The sequence below is a fragment of the Lontra canadensis genome, unplaced genomic scaffold (assembly GCF_010015895.1).
Source record: "Lontra canadensis isolate GAN:19392208 unplaced genomic scaffold, GSC_riverotter_1.0 scaffold28, whole genome shotgun sequence".
Lineage (NCBI taxonomy): Eukaryota > Metazoa > Chordata > Mammalia > Carnivora > Mustelidae > Lontra > Lontra canadensis.
The window spans coordinates 10,645,594-10,663,389 of NW_022631022.1; the positions used below are offsets into that span (position 1 = coordinate 10,645,594).

Below are 17,796 nucleotides of genomic sequence, written 5' to 3' on the forward strand. Positions count from 1 at the left end.
AGCAGCAGAAGTGATCACCATATGGGAAAGTGCACAAGAGATAGAAACAGCCAGCTCACGAAAGGGGAGGAAGACTGAATGGTCAACACGCTGATGAAAGGATGCTTGGCGGCACCCGAAGCCATGAGCAGTAATCCGGCTGGAGCAAATTACAATCAAAACAAAGAGGTACTGTTTCACAGCCGACTAAAATTATGGTCCAACAGCGCCAAGAGGTGGTGAGGATGTGGGGAAATCCACACTCCCGGTGGGTGGAAGTGGGCGCACCCTCTGGAGACCAACTGGGCAGTATCTAATGAAGGGGAAACTGTGCCGACCCAAGGCCCAAGCAGGTCCTCCTCCAGCCACGTTCCCCAATGACAGAAGCAAGGAGACTGCTTGGCATTGTTTGTAAAAGAATAAAAATCTGGAAACAAGTCAAACATCTATCAATAGGACACATGACGTTACATTAATTCAATGAACTATTAGAGATCCATTAAAATAAATAGTTTAGCTCCATAGGCAACAACAGCAAAAACAAAAACAAAACTGGGAAAAAGAGTAAGTTGAATGCTATATACAATAAAATCTACTTACTTGGAGATTATAAACAAAGATGGACATACATTTTTAAACATATACATGAGGCTAAATACTGATAATAGGTACATACGTAGGTCGTAAAAACATCAAAACATGGCCTAAATAGAGACCAAATGGCTTCTGAAGAGGGAGGGAGTAGGGAAGAAGGGAAAAGTCCAGAGGAATAAAAAGAACCTCATTCTACTTTTTTATTTTACTTGGAAAAAATCTGAAATATGCCAAGATATTAACATTTTGGCACTTCTAGAGGAGAGTACCTGGGTCTTTGTTTTTTGCTATTCCCTATCATTTTCCATATTGCAATTTTTTTTTTTCAAATTAAAAAATACACAAAAATGAGAAGCAAAGAGGGAACACTAGCTTTGGGGCCAAAGATCTTGTTGTGGCCCCAACACCATCATCATTTGCTGAGAGACTGCCAGCTACTTATTATTTAAGAGTCTAAGGTTCAGTTTTCTGTGCCCCCAACCCCCCCAAAAAAACTATGCTATTCATACGCCCCGTATGAGGATGAATGTGGGAATGTTGGGTCTAGACACATGGCCGAGAGGCATGGGAAACTTTCAGTAGCTGATAGTGACTTGAACACGAGTGCAACCTCACAAACTCTACGGGTAGAACATAGGCACCCAAGTCTCCAAGAAATATTTCATAGCCAATCGCAAAAAATCTCAACAAAGAGAAGGTGAAGTCAGTGACATTTACAAAGAAAAGACCTCCTCCCTTAAAAGGACAGTTTATATCCTGAATATATTAATCAGCAGGTGTCATAAAAGAAACCTGCAGTATTTCCATAACAGATAGGGAAAGAAAAGCTTCCCACACACGGCGAGCTTTCTGATACCTTCTTAAAACATCACATTTTAGATAAAGTGTCTAAGATTTTAAAATAAAGAAGTGACTAATACGTCGAATATGAAAATTTTAAACTGTAACGTTTTTATTTACTCTAAATAAATTCTGCTTCAAACATCTGAGTAACTCCTCCTTTGGGCGGGGATGTGAGGGGCCAAGGGACAAAACTGTAGCCTTAAGAATCCCAGGCTTCCTTCGCCATCCACTGCCTACTTGCTATCATGGGGCAGAAGCACCTGAATGAGAGACCAAAGACAAATACTGACAGAAACCATTTACCTGCCCATTCTGCCACGGGGAAGTGGGGGCGGACACCCACCCAGTGCCTAAGTGACACCCTGCCCCTTAATAAAGCCACTCCCTCAGCCCAGGCTGCCAGCTCATCAGGCTAACCCACATACTACTACCACCACGGCTGCCGCTGCTACCTCTACCAGTCTTCAGTAACACTGTAAAGTTTTAATGACTGACCAACCCCTGTGGCTTGTCTCAAGATCATCTCTATAAAAATGAAGCAGGCATGGAGTATATTTCACTTCAATATATTTCGACCAAATACATTTCTCTTTCCTTCAGACGGACCTCTCCTTTCCATGAAGTTAGCTGAACAGTCTATATGAGCAGAACGCCCATGGAGATACAAAGCAAACCAAACCCAAAGAGAATGTTACATTGACTAGTGCTTTGGATCTCCATTCCAAGAGAACACCTGAGGGCCACTTCCCACATGCAAATATAACAAAACCACACGGACGCTTGGCCGCTTCCGCGTTATGTGGGGGCGATCTGGTGGGGAACACTTCCTTCCCGGAGCACTCGAGTTCTTCAAGCCCACGTCCCAGCCTTAGCAGGTGTCCTCAGCAGCTTTCCAGAAGGGAGGCTTCCTTTTCCAAGATCTTAGAACCAGCCTCCACCTGGCAGTTCCTGAATTATTTTTTAGTATTTTTTTTCACAGCAGCTCTTTGTTTGAGGTCTAGGAACCCAAGCTTCTAAAAATATCCCTTGAGTTCTCGGGAGTCTGCAGCGTGAGGCTGGACAAGTGGCGTCCAGGGTGTGTGGTGTTTTCACAAATGAGAACCCTACATGGTCAAAGTTTCCTTTCCACAGCATGTCCTTCCGTTTCGTTCATCGGCTCATCACAGAGAGACATGCCACCTCTTCCCAGCAGAGGACAAGTGTTCTTCTAATCTCGAACAGTAAAAGGAATTGCTTCCAACCCAGGCTACCATTTTATCATCTTCCAAAGAACCGGAGACTAAATCTGGAGAAGAGCTCGTGTGACATGATCTGGAAACAGGGGAATTGAGTGGATTAGGGTTGTGGGCTCAGTGCTCTGGCTCTGTTCCCCTACCCCCTGTTGGTTAAACTATCAGGGATGCTCTGAATCACCTAAACACAGGGAACTGGGCAGAAATGTCCTTTTGTGCGGTACATTTCACCACACCACACGGTAGTTTTAAAACGACCTAAGTGCTAACAAGCGGCTGCTCCATTCAAAATGGACTATTCTTGGAATGGAGAAAACGTAAAAAGGTTTTAGTTGTCTTGTGTGTAAATATTCTACTCAAGGGACTGGCGGCTGAGATGGAACAGAGCATAGGAGAGAAGAGAGAAGGGGCGCCTGGGTGGCTCAGTGGGTTAAAGCCTCTGCCTTCAGCGCAAGTCATGATGATCCCAGGGCCCGGGGATCGAGCCCCACATCGGGCTCTCTGCTCAGCGGGGAGCCTGGTTCCCCCCAGCAACTTTCTGCCTGTCTCTCTGCCTACTTGTGATCTCTGTCAAATAAATAAATAAAATGTTCCAAAAAAAAAAAAAAAGAAGAGAGTAGCATTACCAAAGATTCCATTTGGCTCATAAGACTCTCAAAGCAGAGAAGGACAGCTGTGTGTGTGTCTGTCAAGAAAGCAACTCGGCTACTTTTGCTTTTAATTCCTTTAACTTGACACAGCAGGATCCCATCCACCCGTAATGATAATAGTAGCAGCTCGTGTTTATTGAGTAGTTCCTATGCTCTGATGAATATGCTGTAAATATTTTATGTGCATCATCTAACTCTTACCAAAAATATCCTCTTGGATGGATAGTGTTATTAACCCCATCTTACAAACAAGAAAACCAACTTTTTGAAGCTTCCACAGCTAATAAACGCAGGTCTGATTCTCAAGTCCTTACTCCTATCCATCGTCTCTGCCGCCTCTCACTGTGTACCCTTCAAGGTCTCTAACTGCACTTCTCCTAGGTGTCTAATGCAGGGGGTGCCTGCAAATTCAGGGTCGAGGGGGTAGGTTCTAGGAACTTGAAAAAAGGAGAAGAGAAGACCTGCTCTGCTGACTGGCTCAAGAAGAGCCAGAAACCAGAAACCCAAACCACAACTCTCGGAAAAGTTACTCCTCATCTGTTCTCTCCAATCTGTGCTGTTTCTCCCCCAAAACTGCTGCATTATGTAAATCGTTCTCAAAACAAACAAACAAAGCAAAAACAAAACAAAACAAAAAACCCAAAAGGATAATTAAATACATTCATTTCCTAGGAATTGCCAAACTGTTTTGCTTCATTTTGCACCTGAGAAGCAGCTATCATTTCAACAAGGTCCTGTGTTCTCTTTCTACAGAGGTACGGTGGGGGGTGCCTGGGTGGCTCAGTCAGTTAAGCCTCTGCCTTCAGCTTAGGTCATGATCTCAGGGTCCTGGGATCAAAACCCACATCAGGCTCCTTGCTGAGCAGGGAGCCTGCTTCTCCCCTGCCTGCCATTCCCTCCGCTTGTGCTTGCCCTCTCCCTCTCTCTTAGACAGATAGATAGATAGATAGATAAATAAATAAATAGGTACAGTGTGACCAAGTATAAGGTATTGTGGATAGACAGAAGGAATTTAAACCATGGCAAGATCTGACACCCATACCCATAAGCCTGAGGGAAGGGGATCCCTGAGAACCACTGCCGGTCTCATTGTCAGTGGCAGGTTCTCAGCTTCCAAGGCCACTAGGCGGACTAGATTTTGTGCCCTTAAGTCTAGTTACTTCACAAGTGTGTGCCACCTACCACCTTGGAGACATCTCTCTAGATGCATCCAGGGAGCCTCTGGGAGGTTCTGTATCTGGACACCACTGGCCAGTATGGCAGGAAGCATGGGCCGTGAAAGCACCCTCTCCCGCTGGGGCTGGCAGCAAGTGCTAGATCCCCTGACAAGACCACACGGTCACACACTGGGACCAGCTCTCTGCGTCCCTGCTCATGGTCCTTGCTCAGTGGTCTCTCGGTTTCTCTTTCCTGGAGCCATTTCCTGACTCTTTCCAGTCCCAGTCCACCACCAGCTTTCCAGCTCAGGGACAGCAGCTTATGAGAGAGGCGGGCTGAACAGATGGACAGACAGAGGCCCCATGTGGGGACCCAAGCCGCTGCTCTACAGATTCAGAGCCCTGCTTCTCTGTCCTGGCTGCATACTGCAATCTTGTGCAGCTTAAAAAAAAACAAAAAAAAAACCAAAAAAAAACCCTAACCCCTGCCCTGCCCAGTGCCCTCCTCCCACTGCCATCTGCCAGGCCTGGCGTGTTTTAGAGCTCCTGGAGTGAGCTGAACACGCATCCTGGATGGAGAAGCAGGAATAGGAAAACCCACTCCTTCCGCCTTTGCACGCATCAAACATCTACATCACAGAGGGGGACAAGTGGAAATGGAAGGGCTTTCTGCAAAAGAAAAGTCTAAAGCCAGAACGGTTTCCTCTGCCACTGTAAGGACACCCGGAGAGAGACATGCTGCTGGAAGAACCACGTTGTCCACGGAGACCACAATGGGAAGCGAGGAGAAGAAGGAGGTGGTAAACTGGAAGGATTCCTAAGGCTGATAAGGGAGAAGGTCAAGGAGCTCTCTATGAAATTACCATGTAGTCAGCTCAATAATATCACTGCCTATTGGCAAAAATGTGAGATGCTCCCCCTTGTAGAGAGCAAATAGGAATTTGTTTTCTCCTCCAGGTAATTTTCTCCTCGGCAGGAAAGCCACTTTGGTTGGCAGGGGGCGGCCTGGCGTGAGAGCAGGTGAGAGGTGTGAATGACCTGCCAGCGGGGCGGAGGGGGCGGGGCGGGGAGACAGGAATCTGGCATCAGGCTCTGCCCAGACTCTTGCTCCTCCCCATTTCTGGACTCCCTGAAAGGTAAGCTAAGAATGCAGCCTGACTCAAGACAAAGGACGGCCAATCCCAACCAGACTTTCCAACAGAAAAAGGAAGCCGATGCGAGAGGAGTCTGGAAGGCAGGTCACAGGAGATGGTAAGATCCAGAAGGGCAGGACCACACCTGTCCCAGGCACAAAGGAAGTGCTGGTGCTTATCTGGTGAATCCACAGACCAGTGCATTTCCCCACAGGTGCTATTTTCAGTCCCTCTATATTTTGTGGCAAACCCTTAAAAGTATAAAAGGTGCATATATGGGCTCATTTTGTTTTTTGTTTTGTTTGGGGGTTGTTTTTGTTTTGTTTTGTTTTGTTTTTTGTCAGAGCCACAACCAGTTAGAAGAATTAGTGATGGGAGGGAGGTAACCAATCCCTGACATTCACCACAAAAGGAGATGTAATTTGCTAGAAAGATCTAGCCTGCCGGTGTCTGGTCCCACACGTCACATAAGACACTATGCTTCAAACTCGACCCCATAAAAGGTATACCAACCCCTCACTGAGAAGGGCCCATCCTGCACCGACCTGCGGTTAGCCCATCCTGCACACTGCGAAACGGAGGCCGGCTGGTTTTCATTCACTGTATTATTATCAAGAAACTATGTCCTACTAAAAGTGGAAGGAAATACAGGGGTTAACATTTAAGGATTCCAAGAACCTCAGTAACACCCTTTTTCAGTTTTGAGCTGAAAAAAGCAACCCATCATTTCAGTAAACAAAGTTTCTTCATAGACATTATGGCGAAAATGATGCCAGCAGTGGGTGCAGACGGGATCCCCACCTTTGGGAGATGTGACACTCCACGCGCACGAGCTTTCAGACTTCTTGTGTGGGAAGCAAGACCGTCCCTAACGTCTGCCGCACAGAAAGTCTGCCTCTATTTCTAGGTCAAGTTTGTTCCAATATCTGGATCGTGGAAGGTCACAGATAAAAATGAACTTCTCGGGCGCCTGGAGGGCTCAGTGGGTTAGGCCGCTGCCTTCGGCTCAGGTCATGATCTCAGGGTCCTGGAATCGAGTCCCGCATTAGGCTCTCTGCTCAGCAGGGAGCCTGCTTCCCTCTATCTCTCTCTCTGCCTGCCTCTCCATCTACTTGTGATCTCTGTCAAATAAATAAAATCTTTAAAAAAAAAATGAACTTCTCAAGTCAGACGTTATCAATCTGCTAATTGTGCTGCTTATGCAAAGGAATGATAATGCCAAGATCGCACAGCCCAGTAGACAGTAACGCAGACTTTCTATAAAGAGCTTCTAGCGCAAGTCCTAAGGAATGTACATGTGAGGGAGGGCTACCTTCCCAGGGAAGCCGATATTAGAAATGTTTTCTTCATGTGAAATGAAAAGCTGAAATTTGCCTCTTTGCAAGTGCCACTCAGGGCTTGTGGCCTGGCCTTGCTTCGCAATGCTAAACAAGAAAGCAGGGACGCCTGGATGGCTCAGTCAGTTAAATGGCTGCCTTTGGCTTGGATCATGATTTCAGCATCCTGGGATCGAGTCCCACATCAGGCTGCTCGCTTGGCAGGGAGCCTGCTTCTCCCTCTGCCTCTGCTTGTGCTCTCTCTGACAAATAAATAAATGAAATCTTAAAAAAAAAATAAAATCTCTGGGGAGCCTGGGTGGCTCAGTGGGTTAAAGCTTCTGCCTTCGGCTCAGGTCATGATCCCAGGGTCCTGGGATCGAGCCCTACATTGGGCTCTCTGCTCAGCAGGAAGCCTGTTTCCTCCACTCTCTCTCTCTGCCTGCCTCTCTGCCTACATGTGATCTCTGTCAAATAAATAAATAAATTATTTAAAAAAAAACAAAAACATTCTGAGACGTGAACTCAGCTCTCACGCCTCTCCTTGGCCATCTCTTAGCCAAGCCCTTCAGCCGCTCCCTGAATCACTAGAGCTCTCAACTCCTTTCCAACCTAACTCTGCTCTTCTAAATGTGTTGATTGGTCGATGCCCCTTTTCAATGTTTGCAACTTAAAAAAAAAAAAAGAAAAAAAGAAAAAAAATCTCCTCGCACCATGGGCAGCGGCAACTGAAAGTGTAAACCATCCTTTTGTGGCGTAAGTTAGCATGGTATGCTGGGAACACACCTTCCTTCTTACTACTGTTTTAGGTAGTTGTTAAAACTTAGAATAGAAAGTCGCTCTTTTCTTTCTGGTCCCCATGCACTGTGGAAACCCAGCTGGGGGTGGTGCTCAGTCTGATGACGGAGCCACCCTACATTTCAGCCTGCGGTTTCATTCTGGTGACTGTGTCTTCCAGACCCCATCGGCCAGACTTAGAGAAGCTTGTTTGGGAGACAGTGCGTCATAGGTAGAAAAGGCAGGCATGGACAGTGATCTTTATATGCTTCTCTATTTTCATATATCGATTTCCCTTGGCTCCCCTCAAATGGGTTTCTCGGTTTTATTCCAGAAATTAGAAACCAGAGACTCCTAAACCACTTGAAAGTGTCTTTGGAAGAAGGATCTCTGACTTAGGAACCAATCTTCAACCCCGAAACAGAAGCCAAGCGGTACGAGGCTCTAAGATAAAATCTAAGAACAGGGCACACCACCTCACTGTGGTGAGCTAGAAGAAATGCAGGGCTCCACGGTCAAAGGCACATGGGGAAACAGGGACAGCCTTGGCCAGAGTTCCTGTGCGTGAGATTCAGAAACTGAAAAGCTACTATCTGACAGCCGTCGCCGCCTGAGGTGTTAACTAAGCATAACGAAGCAAGGCTTTTCCTAGGCAAACACGCTCCTGATGCGTAGCCAGTGTTGCTAACTGGGCAGGACCCACCCGCCACTGTGGCTCCTGCCTGGGTGTGCAGTGGGAGTGCAGAGGGTCTCCTCATTCTTCTGTTCTGCTCTCTGACACTCACAGATGCGCCAGCATAAGATTCACGGGAGTCAGCACGGTATGACTTCATTTCTTATTTAGGCAACGGATTTCACCTAATGTGTATGTTTATCCAACAAGAGAATAATGTATCCCTCCCCAACCTCACAGTCCCCTGACCTTAACCTCGCTCCACTAATATCACCAACATTTTAGAGATTAATAGGCATATTTTAATCCTGTCTGTTACATGTGTAATTTATCAGTAGGCATGCTTTTAATTTCAATAATTCATTAACAGATAACTTTTCAGAGCAGTGCTTAATATAAGGAAAGTGTTTTTTTCAGTTTTTCCACTGCCAACCAAATGTTTAATTAAATTAGAGCCCTCTCAATGCACGATAGAGAGTTAGACCATAGGGAATTTATAACGTTGTTAGGATTAACTGTTCCTTTTTTTCTATCCGATGTTTAATTGAGCAAGAAAGAGACAAGAATATGTGACTCACTGTACTACAGCGTGGGATTTCTCCTACTGAGCACCACAGGAAAGAGAGACAGACTGTAGTAACACAAGTGAAAGAATTTTTTTTCCTCTGGTAGAAATATAAATGTTCAACTTACCTGTTTTTTCCATTTAGAATAACAGACAAGTAAGCTATGTCCGGCACAGAGTAAACATGTAACTTGGTCGGATGTCCCACAGACAGAGAAAGGATGGAGAAGAGAATGAGGGAAGAAGGGAGAGGAGGGAGGAGAAAGGGAACAGGGGAAAAGGAGACACCTGTCCACTGAGGAAGGAAAGACGGTGTGGTCCCTGGGAGAGAGGCAGCCAGGTGCAAGGACGTGCAGAGACCTGAGCTAAAGGAAACGTTCCTTATCACACCGGGGGCTCCCCTGAACTGTAGGCCCGCCCCTGGAGAATCGCAGCCCTCTGAAGTCCAGTGAGCTTATAAAATGCGCTTCCAGGCCTTCTTAATTGTGACAATTTATCTGATTAGAGGGATGATCACCAGTCCCCGGGGATGGGCAGAAGTGGCACATGTGAGGAAATTTCCTTCTGGGCCATGAAGACAGTTGCCTGAGGACCTCCACTCATGAGCCATGGTGAACTGAGCTGAGACGCAGAGCCAGCTCGAGGGCTGACGGGTCCCCACGACAGGCAGCCGTCCTGGCCCGTGGCCTCTCACAGGGGCTTACCTCCTCAACCATCTGCTTGACTTTCTTCTGCTGACAATGCACCATGTCGTCCAGGTGCCGGATCCGTTCCCGGAGGCTGGCCGATGCCTCTTCCAGCTGCTGATACCTGACACAGGGAGCAGAGTGAGGCGCGGGGCCCTCAACCAGAGCAGCCCCACCAGTGCCGAGGGTCGCGGCGGAAGGGAGCCTCGCCCGGAACAGGAAAGGCTGCTCCGCCACACATGCCTCCTACTCCGTGAGTCTCCCGGGGGGGGGGGGGGGGCTCACTACCTGTCAACCACCCACCCGGGAGAAGTACGGGACTTTTACTCATGTTCCCTCTTGCAAGGTTCACCTTGTATAAGGACAGCAACACTACTTTCCAGGGTCTGAAACGGAATTTGGGGGGCACCACATATAGAATGGGGGGGCTCTCTGTCCGGGGGTTAGTATAATACTGTACACTATACATTATACAAGTCAAATGCCTTGATTCGGAAAACAGAGGAGGCGGGAATCTCTGACTACAACCCGCTATCTGAAATCAAGGGGCCGAGTCCGGGGAAATCTGGAACTCCAGTTGTCTATGCAACATTTATTCTGAAAAACTGGGAAACACGGTGAAAGACCTTCTCTGCATCAAAACAAATGGGGCCGCATCCTAAGACACTTGACATTTTGTCTTAGAACAGCACAAACCACCCTCGGCCTTTGCTCAGTTCGGTGAGACCAAAGGAGCAGCAGACAGACTCTTCAGGGCTTGGGGGCCGCTGGAATGGAGCCGGGGACATGGGGTCTGGCGGTCAGTGTACCCCTCCCCTCTCTGCCAGGCCACGTTAAAGTCTACAGAAGACTGCGAAGCCCGAAGTTGCAGAGAGGAAGGGAAACAGACATTCTGCAGCACGAACCACATGGCAGGCAGTGGGCGCCCCAGCTCCCTCACAGTTAATGACCCCATGAGACCGGCACTCACCGTCATGCCTCCCTTTTAAAAGGAATTCTCACTTTGCAGATAAGTAAGGAATCTTGGCAAAGCTGCAAAGTTAAGCAGCTGGTTCAAACTGCTCGAATCATCCCAACCTCACTTTCCTTCAGCAGAGGGCGGTGCACAGCCTCTCTGCCTTCTGATTTCAGGGGAAGACCATGCACTACCGCCCCCTCATTTTTGATGTAGATTTTTATATGCCCACAGGCAGGGCACAAGGCCAGGTTTGAGTAAACAATGTCTGGACACACAAAAAAAGGCATTCTAAAATTAGTTTCCATTGCAGTGGTATTTAGTCACAGATGATGTGTGCTCTCATCAACAAGGTGCATCCTGTGGAGTTGAAGGTCATGGAGAACATTTAGAGACTGAACTTTTGCACCCGAGAGAGCCTGCAGGGTGCTTCTCTGCTCTAACAACCAGTCATGGGCTGCAAGATGTGGCTGTGAGCGCCCAGAGAAACTGGCCCCGGGGCAGAAGCTCTGAGCCTGATGTTCGACATGTAAGAGTCTGCAATGGTGATGACCAAGGGAAGGAAAATGTGAGGACCTGCTGAGCCCACGGAAACACAGCACGTCCACCACCCAAGTCCGTTATGCGATAAAGGGCATCCGTCTTACCTTTCCTTGTCAGGGTCCATTATTTCCACTGACATTTCTGTTTCGTGCTCCAGGAGCTGGAGCTGCAGCTGATGACGTTCCTGAAACAGACACCGATATTTGAATCAGTGCACGTAGATCAAGTGATTCCAGCACTCTTGGGGTCAAGTCTATAGGACGCCCCGTAGGGTCTATGCATCCACCCACCAGAGTTTAACCGAAGCTCGAAACTGCCAAAGCTCCTGGTCTGCATTTACAGATGTGTTTATGAATTAGAGACAAATATCCTGGATAAAGCCATTCAAGGTTTCTTTTTATGGGGCGACTGGGTGACTTATTCAGTTAAGTATCCAACCCTTGGTTTGGGCCTACCTGACGATCTCAAGGTCATGAGATTGAACCCCACGTCAGGGCTCCATGCTCAGCTGGGGGTCTGTTTGAGGATTTGCTCTCTGCCTCTGCCTTTCCCCCTGCTTGTGTGCACACTCTCTCCAATAAAAACAAAGAAATCTTTAATAAGTCAATGAATAAGTATCCCATCAACCTAGGTTCAGATATCTTGTGAGAATTTATAGTTCTAGAAAATGAAAATCCATACTCCTCAGCCAGTGGCCTGTGTTATTGCAAAATTCTTGATGAATTTCTGCGTCATCAAGAAAAGAATCTCTGGAATTTGGGTAATACCCTATATACTAAGCTGGGTGGTGGTTACACGTGTAGGTTCACTTGTAAAAGTGTGTTGTGACCGTCAGAATAATGGGTGGCCCCCCAGCGATGGCCACATCCTAAGGCCTGAGACCTGGGCACCTGTGGCCTTACCCAGAAAAAGGAACTTTGCAGATGGGATTAAGTTAAGGGTCTTAACATGGTCAAATGACCCTGGATTATCCAGGGGGCCCTTATGGGCAGGAGGAAGAAGGGCTGGAGCCAGGAAGAAACAGAGACTGGAAAATGCTACACTGTTGGCTTTGAAGCTGCCAGCTGGAGCCCTGAGTCAAGGAACGCAGGCAGCCTCTAGAAGTTAGAAAGCCTAGCAAGGGGCCTGTGTGGTAGTGGGTTGAGCCTCTGCCTTAGGCTCAGGTCATGATCTCAGGGTCCTGGGATCAAGCCCCGTGTCGGGCTCTCTGCCCAGCTGGGACCCTGCTTTCCCCTCTCTCTCCGCCTGCCTCTCTGCCTACTTGTGATCTCTGTCAAATAAATAAATAAAATCTTCCAAAAAAAAAAAAAGCCTAGCAAATGGCCTCTCCCCTAGAGTTTCCAGACGGAACCTAGCCCTGTGGACACCTTGATTTTAGCACTTCGGATCTCCAGGACCATAGGACAATAAACTGGGGTTGTTTTAAGTGACTCACAGTGGTGATTTATTACAGCAGCCATAGGAAACTAGTACATATATCAAGCCGTCCATTAAGATTTGTACCCTTTGATGGGGCACCTGGGTGGCTCAGTGGGTTGAGCCTCTGCCTTCGGCTCAGGTCATGATCTCGGGGTCCTGGGATCGAGTCCCACATCGGGCTCTCTGCTCTGCAGGGAGCCTGCTTCCTCCTCTCTCTCTCTGCTTGCCTCTCTGCCCACTTGTGATCTCTGTCAAATAAATAAAATCTTTAAAAAAAAAAAAAGATTTGTACCCTTTGCTGTATATATGCAAATTTTAAAGTTTATCCAAAAAGATAATATAAGAATATGGACTATTATTTCCTCGGACAAAGTGGAAAATGTTAATAAAAGTATAGCTCCCCATTGGGGAGGGTATGTGCTATGGTGAGTGCTGTGAAGTGTGTAAACCTGGCAATTCACAGACCTGTACTCCTGGGGCTAATAATACATTATATGTTAATTTAAAAAAAAAAAAAAAGTGTAGCACTCAGGGGTACCTGGGTGGCTCAGTCAGCTATGCATCTGCCTTCAGCTCAGGTCATGATCCCAGGGTCCTGAGATCGAGTCCCATGCGGGGCTCCCTGCTCAGAGGGGAGTCTGATTCTCCCTCTACCTCTGCCTGCTGCTCTGCCTACTTGTTCTCTCTCTGCCAAATAAAAACATAATAAAACCTTCGGAAAAAAAAAAAAAAGTAGCACCTATCATAACCAAAATTGCTCTAGAAATACATTATAGATCTTGGTGTCACAGATTTCCTTCAAATGAAATTTATCAAACCCTGTTCGCTATATCGGGAGATTAATTTACATGAGACCCTCAGTACTCCTGTGCTTCTCATCATTCTCAGAAATTCTCCCAACAAACTCTTCCCGCCAAATTATTGAAAACACGGTCGCTGAAACACTAACTCCCACCACTGCTGAGGCTACGAGCCGCGGTACCCAAGGAATAGGCGGAAGAGATGGGGGAACTGTCCGCTCTCGCAGGAAGAGTATATATTACCACTGATGGATTTAGCCTCATGAGGGAAGACCAACTTTCAGTGGGGATCTGTTTTTGTTCTTAAATCTTTCCAACAAAGACACAGCCTTACAGCCCACCTGGGCAGGAGGCTCCCCTGTCCTCATGTGGTTCGCGGCTGGCTGGAAGACTACAACGGCCCTGAAATAATAGTGATGGACCTTTCAGAGACAAGCACCCCCAGTGGCAGATGCTCCCCAAAACAGCCCTCTAGAGTAGGGAAAGGCCTCACTTCCGGCACACTTTATTATTTTATTTTTTTAAAAGATTTTATTTATTTATTTGACAGGCAGAGATGACAAGTAGGCAGAGAGGCAGGCAGAGAGAGAGAAGGAAGCAGGCTCCCCGCTGAGCAGAGAGCCTGATGCAGGGCTTGATCCTAGGACCCTGGGATCATGACCTGAGCCAAAGGCAGAGGCTTTAACCCCCTGAGCCACCCAGGCGCCCCCCGGCACACTTTAAAAGTTCGATTTTTTTTCCCTAACTGGAAGTACAACAAAGCTTGAATGCACACTACCCAGTAATTTCTTACATTTGTACATGCCTGCAAACACACTGCCCAAGCACAGACTGTCACCTTTTCTGCAGCAGGGTCCCTGAGCAATCACACTTCTTAGGAGATTTTTACTAATCAGGGGGGAAAAAACAGTGTTTTGAAAATCCAAAAATGGGTGCAGGCAGGATACCACACTGCCACCATTCATGCGTGGGGACACGCTGTCAGCAGAGCAGGTGAAGGACAACTGCTCTCTCTCCTACTCTGAAAGAAGGATCTCTGAGGGAGAAGCAGCCATCCATTGGAACACCTAATCCTAGTGAAATAAAGCAAACCCATCTCTCGCCTAAATGGAAAAGAGGATTTAGAGAAAGGACAATACGTTTTGATATTTTGATTTGCTACAGAAAAAGCTGACAGAACTTGGGGAACATCCTGTATCCCACAAATGCTGGCAGGGAGGGCTAGCCTTCCCACCTCCCTGGCCTCCTGCCCATCACCTCTCACACAGGCGCTACATGGAAATCAGTGGGGAAAAATCCTACTTTGAGAATCCCAAGGGTACAAAGAAGATAAGCTCTTAAAAAAAAAAAAAAAAAAAGAAGTCCAGCTAAAAAAAGCTGACTCTGGGGGCAGACACCTAGACAGGTCAGTGACAAAATAAAAATCAAAGCCCACATTTCTGAGCCACTACTAAATGCCAGGCACCAGGCTTGGCACTGTGTGTGGACTTCTCTTGTTTTACTGCTCACAAAGCTTTAAGTGAAAGAATGTTTACTATCAGCATGTTACAGAAGAGGAAACTCGGTTTGGAAAAGTAACTGCCCAGAACTAGAAAGAGAGGCAAGAGTCAAACTCTAGGTCTATCTGATTCTAAAACTGTATTTGTAGCCACCCCATGGACAAGCAGTTGGCATCCTACCCAAACCAGGCGACCCGCTCACTCTGCGCCTGTATGTGGCTGGAAAATCTGTCACCCACGGGGAGGATTGCCATGACCAGTTGGAGAGGAAAGGGAATGTGGGAGAAAGCTCCTCTAGGTTCTAGAAGATGCCATCACTGCTCAATCTTCACGACCATCACCAGCCCATACCCTCTTCTCTTCAATAAAAGTTAGGATTGTTTTCCCAAGGAGGGGAGGTGGCATTGTAACAGACTCTGCTCAAGTCTCTCCCAAACAAAGACATTTCCTAAGTGGGAACCCCCCCAAGCCCCGAAGCTCCAGAGCACGGAGTTTCATGCCATTCCCATCCTGGCTGTGCCTTGCCTCATCAGGAGACGGGAGGGGGTCTATGCTGTAGACACAGAGGTAAGGAGACCGCCCTCAGAATCACTGGAAGCCCAAGCATTCACCTCACCTGCATTGTCCCTACCCCTGGCTCGTCACCAGCCGGGGGACACTTAGCCTGAGTTACCGGGGGCTCCGACGTCACAGTCTCGGCAGGTGGTCACTGTCCTACCGACCCACAAGCTGCTGAGAGCCATTCTCCAGAAACCAGCCACAGCTTTGCCCCCAGACTACCACCCCACCCCCAGAAGTCAGCTGTCACCTGCTAAAGGTCACCCTGCCTTTTTCCTCCTTCCTGCTCCTTCTCTTTTCTCTCTCCCACCCCTCCTTCCCGTTTTCCACTTTCTGCCTAATGTCCGGTTTCCTCCCTTGCTCTCAAATGTCTTCTTTACCTTCGAGCTCCTGCCTTTCCCAGCCTACCCCCATCCCCACTCCCAATGCCCACAGAAAATGTGGTGACCTCACTCGGCTGGCAGATGTGGGGTGTCCGAGAAAAGCCAACCTTTCAGATGCAGGCCCACTCAGGGTACAGATGGAACATTTATATAAGGCTTGGTTACTCAATGAGTAAATGGAAGTTTGTGCTTGGGACCCCAGCAAAGCAGGGTGCGAAAATACAAATTTGGGTAAATATTTATATATGGAATGTTTTTTAAAGCATCGAAAGAGTTACCATAGGAAAAATGAGAACTTTGTCGGACTGCCTCAGACCTTATTTTACAGCTCTGTCTTTCCTGTTTAAATCACAAATTGGAAGGACAGGCGGGATGGGTGCCGAGGGCGCCTCAAGCCTTCAGACAAGCCTGCTGGGACTCGAGAGAGGCGGGGAGCCTGGGAAAGCAGGTGCTGGGCCTAGGGCAGTGTCTGTTACCTTTTCCATGCGCTCAATCAGCCTGTCCAGCTCTCCGATCCTCCGGTCCTTCTCCTCCAGGCTCATCTCCGCCGCTTCCATCTTTTCATTGGCTTCCTCAATTGCTTTCAGAAAACTCTTGGTTTCTTCCTGCAAAAGAAGCACACTGTTCTCAGCACAGCCTTGGAGACCCAAGGCTGCTGACTAGGGTCCAAACAGCACCAGCCTTGCTGAATCATGGCGTCTCTCTAGAAGCACACCCTGGGGGCCTAGGCGTGTCATGAACTTGTATCATGAACTCCTGTGATTCTGGTTCTCACCTGGAAAGAAAGAAATACTGTGTGGCTTTTTAATGGGCCCAGTTCTTTTTTCTCCTTTCTCCCCGACTCCTTATATCTAAAAAACAAGCCTGCAAGCGTTATTTCTCCCTTGACTGGACGCTCGAATTGTCCGTGTATTTGCCAACAGCATAAAGGGCAATAGGGCCATATCTGGAATTGAATGCAGACTGCTAGACCCTTCCCGTATATTGCAAAGTACCAACTCGGTCAACCACCCAGCCCACGTATAGAGCTTTGAGAACACAAGATAAGGCAGCCACCGCTCCCTGCCTTCAAGGAACTTACACTCGTTCCTAGGGAAGCCAGGATGTGAGGTGTACAGTCCAAGTCTAGTAACAGGAACAAGAGAAGGCCACAGCAAAGAGCAGAAAGAATGTGGGCTTCCCAAACACAGAGGACACTTCTCATGAATGGGAAAGACTTGGTGCATGGTGGGGAGGGGGATAGCATTTTCAAGGCTTTGCAGGAGCTCAGGGAGGAGTGTGGGCAGGGAAGGAGGGCATCTCACGGAAAGAGGAGCCAATGGAGGGAGAAAGGGCATAGCTGCACGGAAGCCCAGACTCGCCAGAGAGTCTAGCCAGAGAAAGGGGGGTATTCAAGGCAAGGAAAGGGATGCAGAGAGGGAGGAAGAAGTGGGGGAGGGAGGGAGCCAGTGAATGAACACCTTGACCCTCTCCCACGTTAGTGTCTACTGACTCCCCTCCAGGCAGAAACCCTGTTACTGCAGCCCCCTCAATGATGACAGACGGAACATTCTCCGTTCCTTGGTCGGTCGGCAGCTAGGACGTACACACCAGGAGAGCCTCCTTCTCGGTGCTGTGCTTCCGCTGCTCCTCCTGCAGCTTCTCCTCGTACTGGCTGTACAGCTTCTTGGTCATCTCTCTCATCACCTCGGCATTGGCTTGCTGGGAGGATTCCACCTGCAAAGACGCGCCCATCAGAGCTCTGGCTTTTGCCAACCCCGGGGAGCCGGCCCCTCTCGCCAGGTGGGCAAGGTGTGGACACGCAGCAGGGAACGTGGGATGCTGCTGCGGGAGACAGAAGCAGCGGGAATGCAGAGGAGAGGGACAGCGGGAAGAGGGACAGCGGATGGGTAGGAAAAGACAAGGCAGTACTTCACACGGTGGTTTCAGGACAAAGACCTTCCACGTGAGCAAATTTTTCAAAAGACAAATGTAGCTAAGTGTCAGCTCTGTCCTCTCAATTTAGCCACTTTTAAATTGAATTCTCTTAGGGCG

General features: G+C 48.0%; 1 protein-coding gene across 4 annotated transcripts in view; it reads right to left on the reverse strand.

The window, feature by feature from the left end:
- MYZAP (myocardial zonula adherens protein) overlaps positions 1-17,796 on the reverse strand; it is an 87,732-nt gene that overhangs the window by 33,907 nt on the left and 36,029 nt on the right. For 3 of the 4 annotated variants that reach the window (XM_032864855.1, XM_032864854.1, XM_032864856.1), the window contains exons 7-10: positions 17,353-17,478; positions 16,239-16,367; positions 11,208-11,287; positions 9,624-9,729 (exon numbers count right to left, since the gene is read on the reverse strand). In XM_032864855.1, the coding sequence (XP_032720746.1) occupies positions 9,624-9,729; positions 11,208-11,287; positions 16,239-16,367; positions 17,353-17,478 (441 nt within the window). Of the gene's footprint in view, positions 1-2,469; positions 2,728-9,623; positions 9,730-11,207; positions 11,288-16,238; positions 16,368-17,352; positions 17,479-17,796 lie in introns of those variants that run through there. The other variant, XM_032864857.1, reaches the window with a different exon arrangement.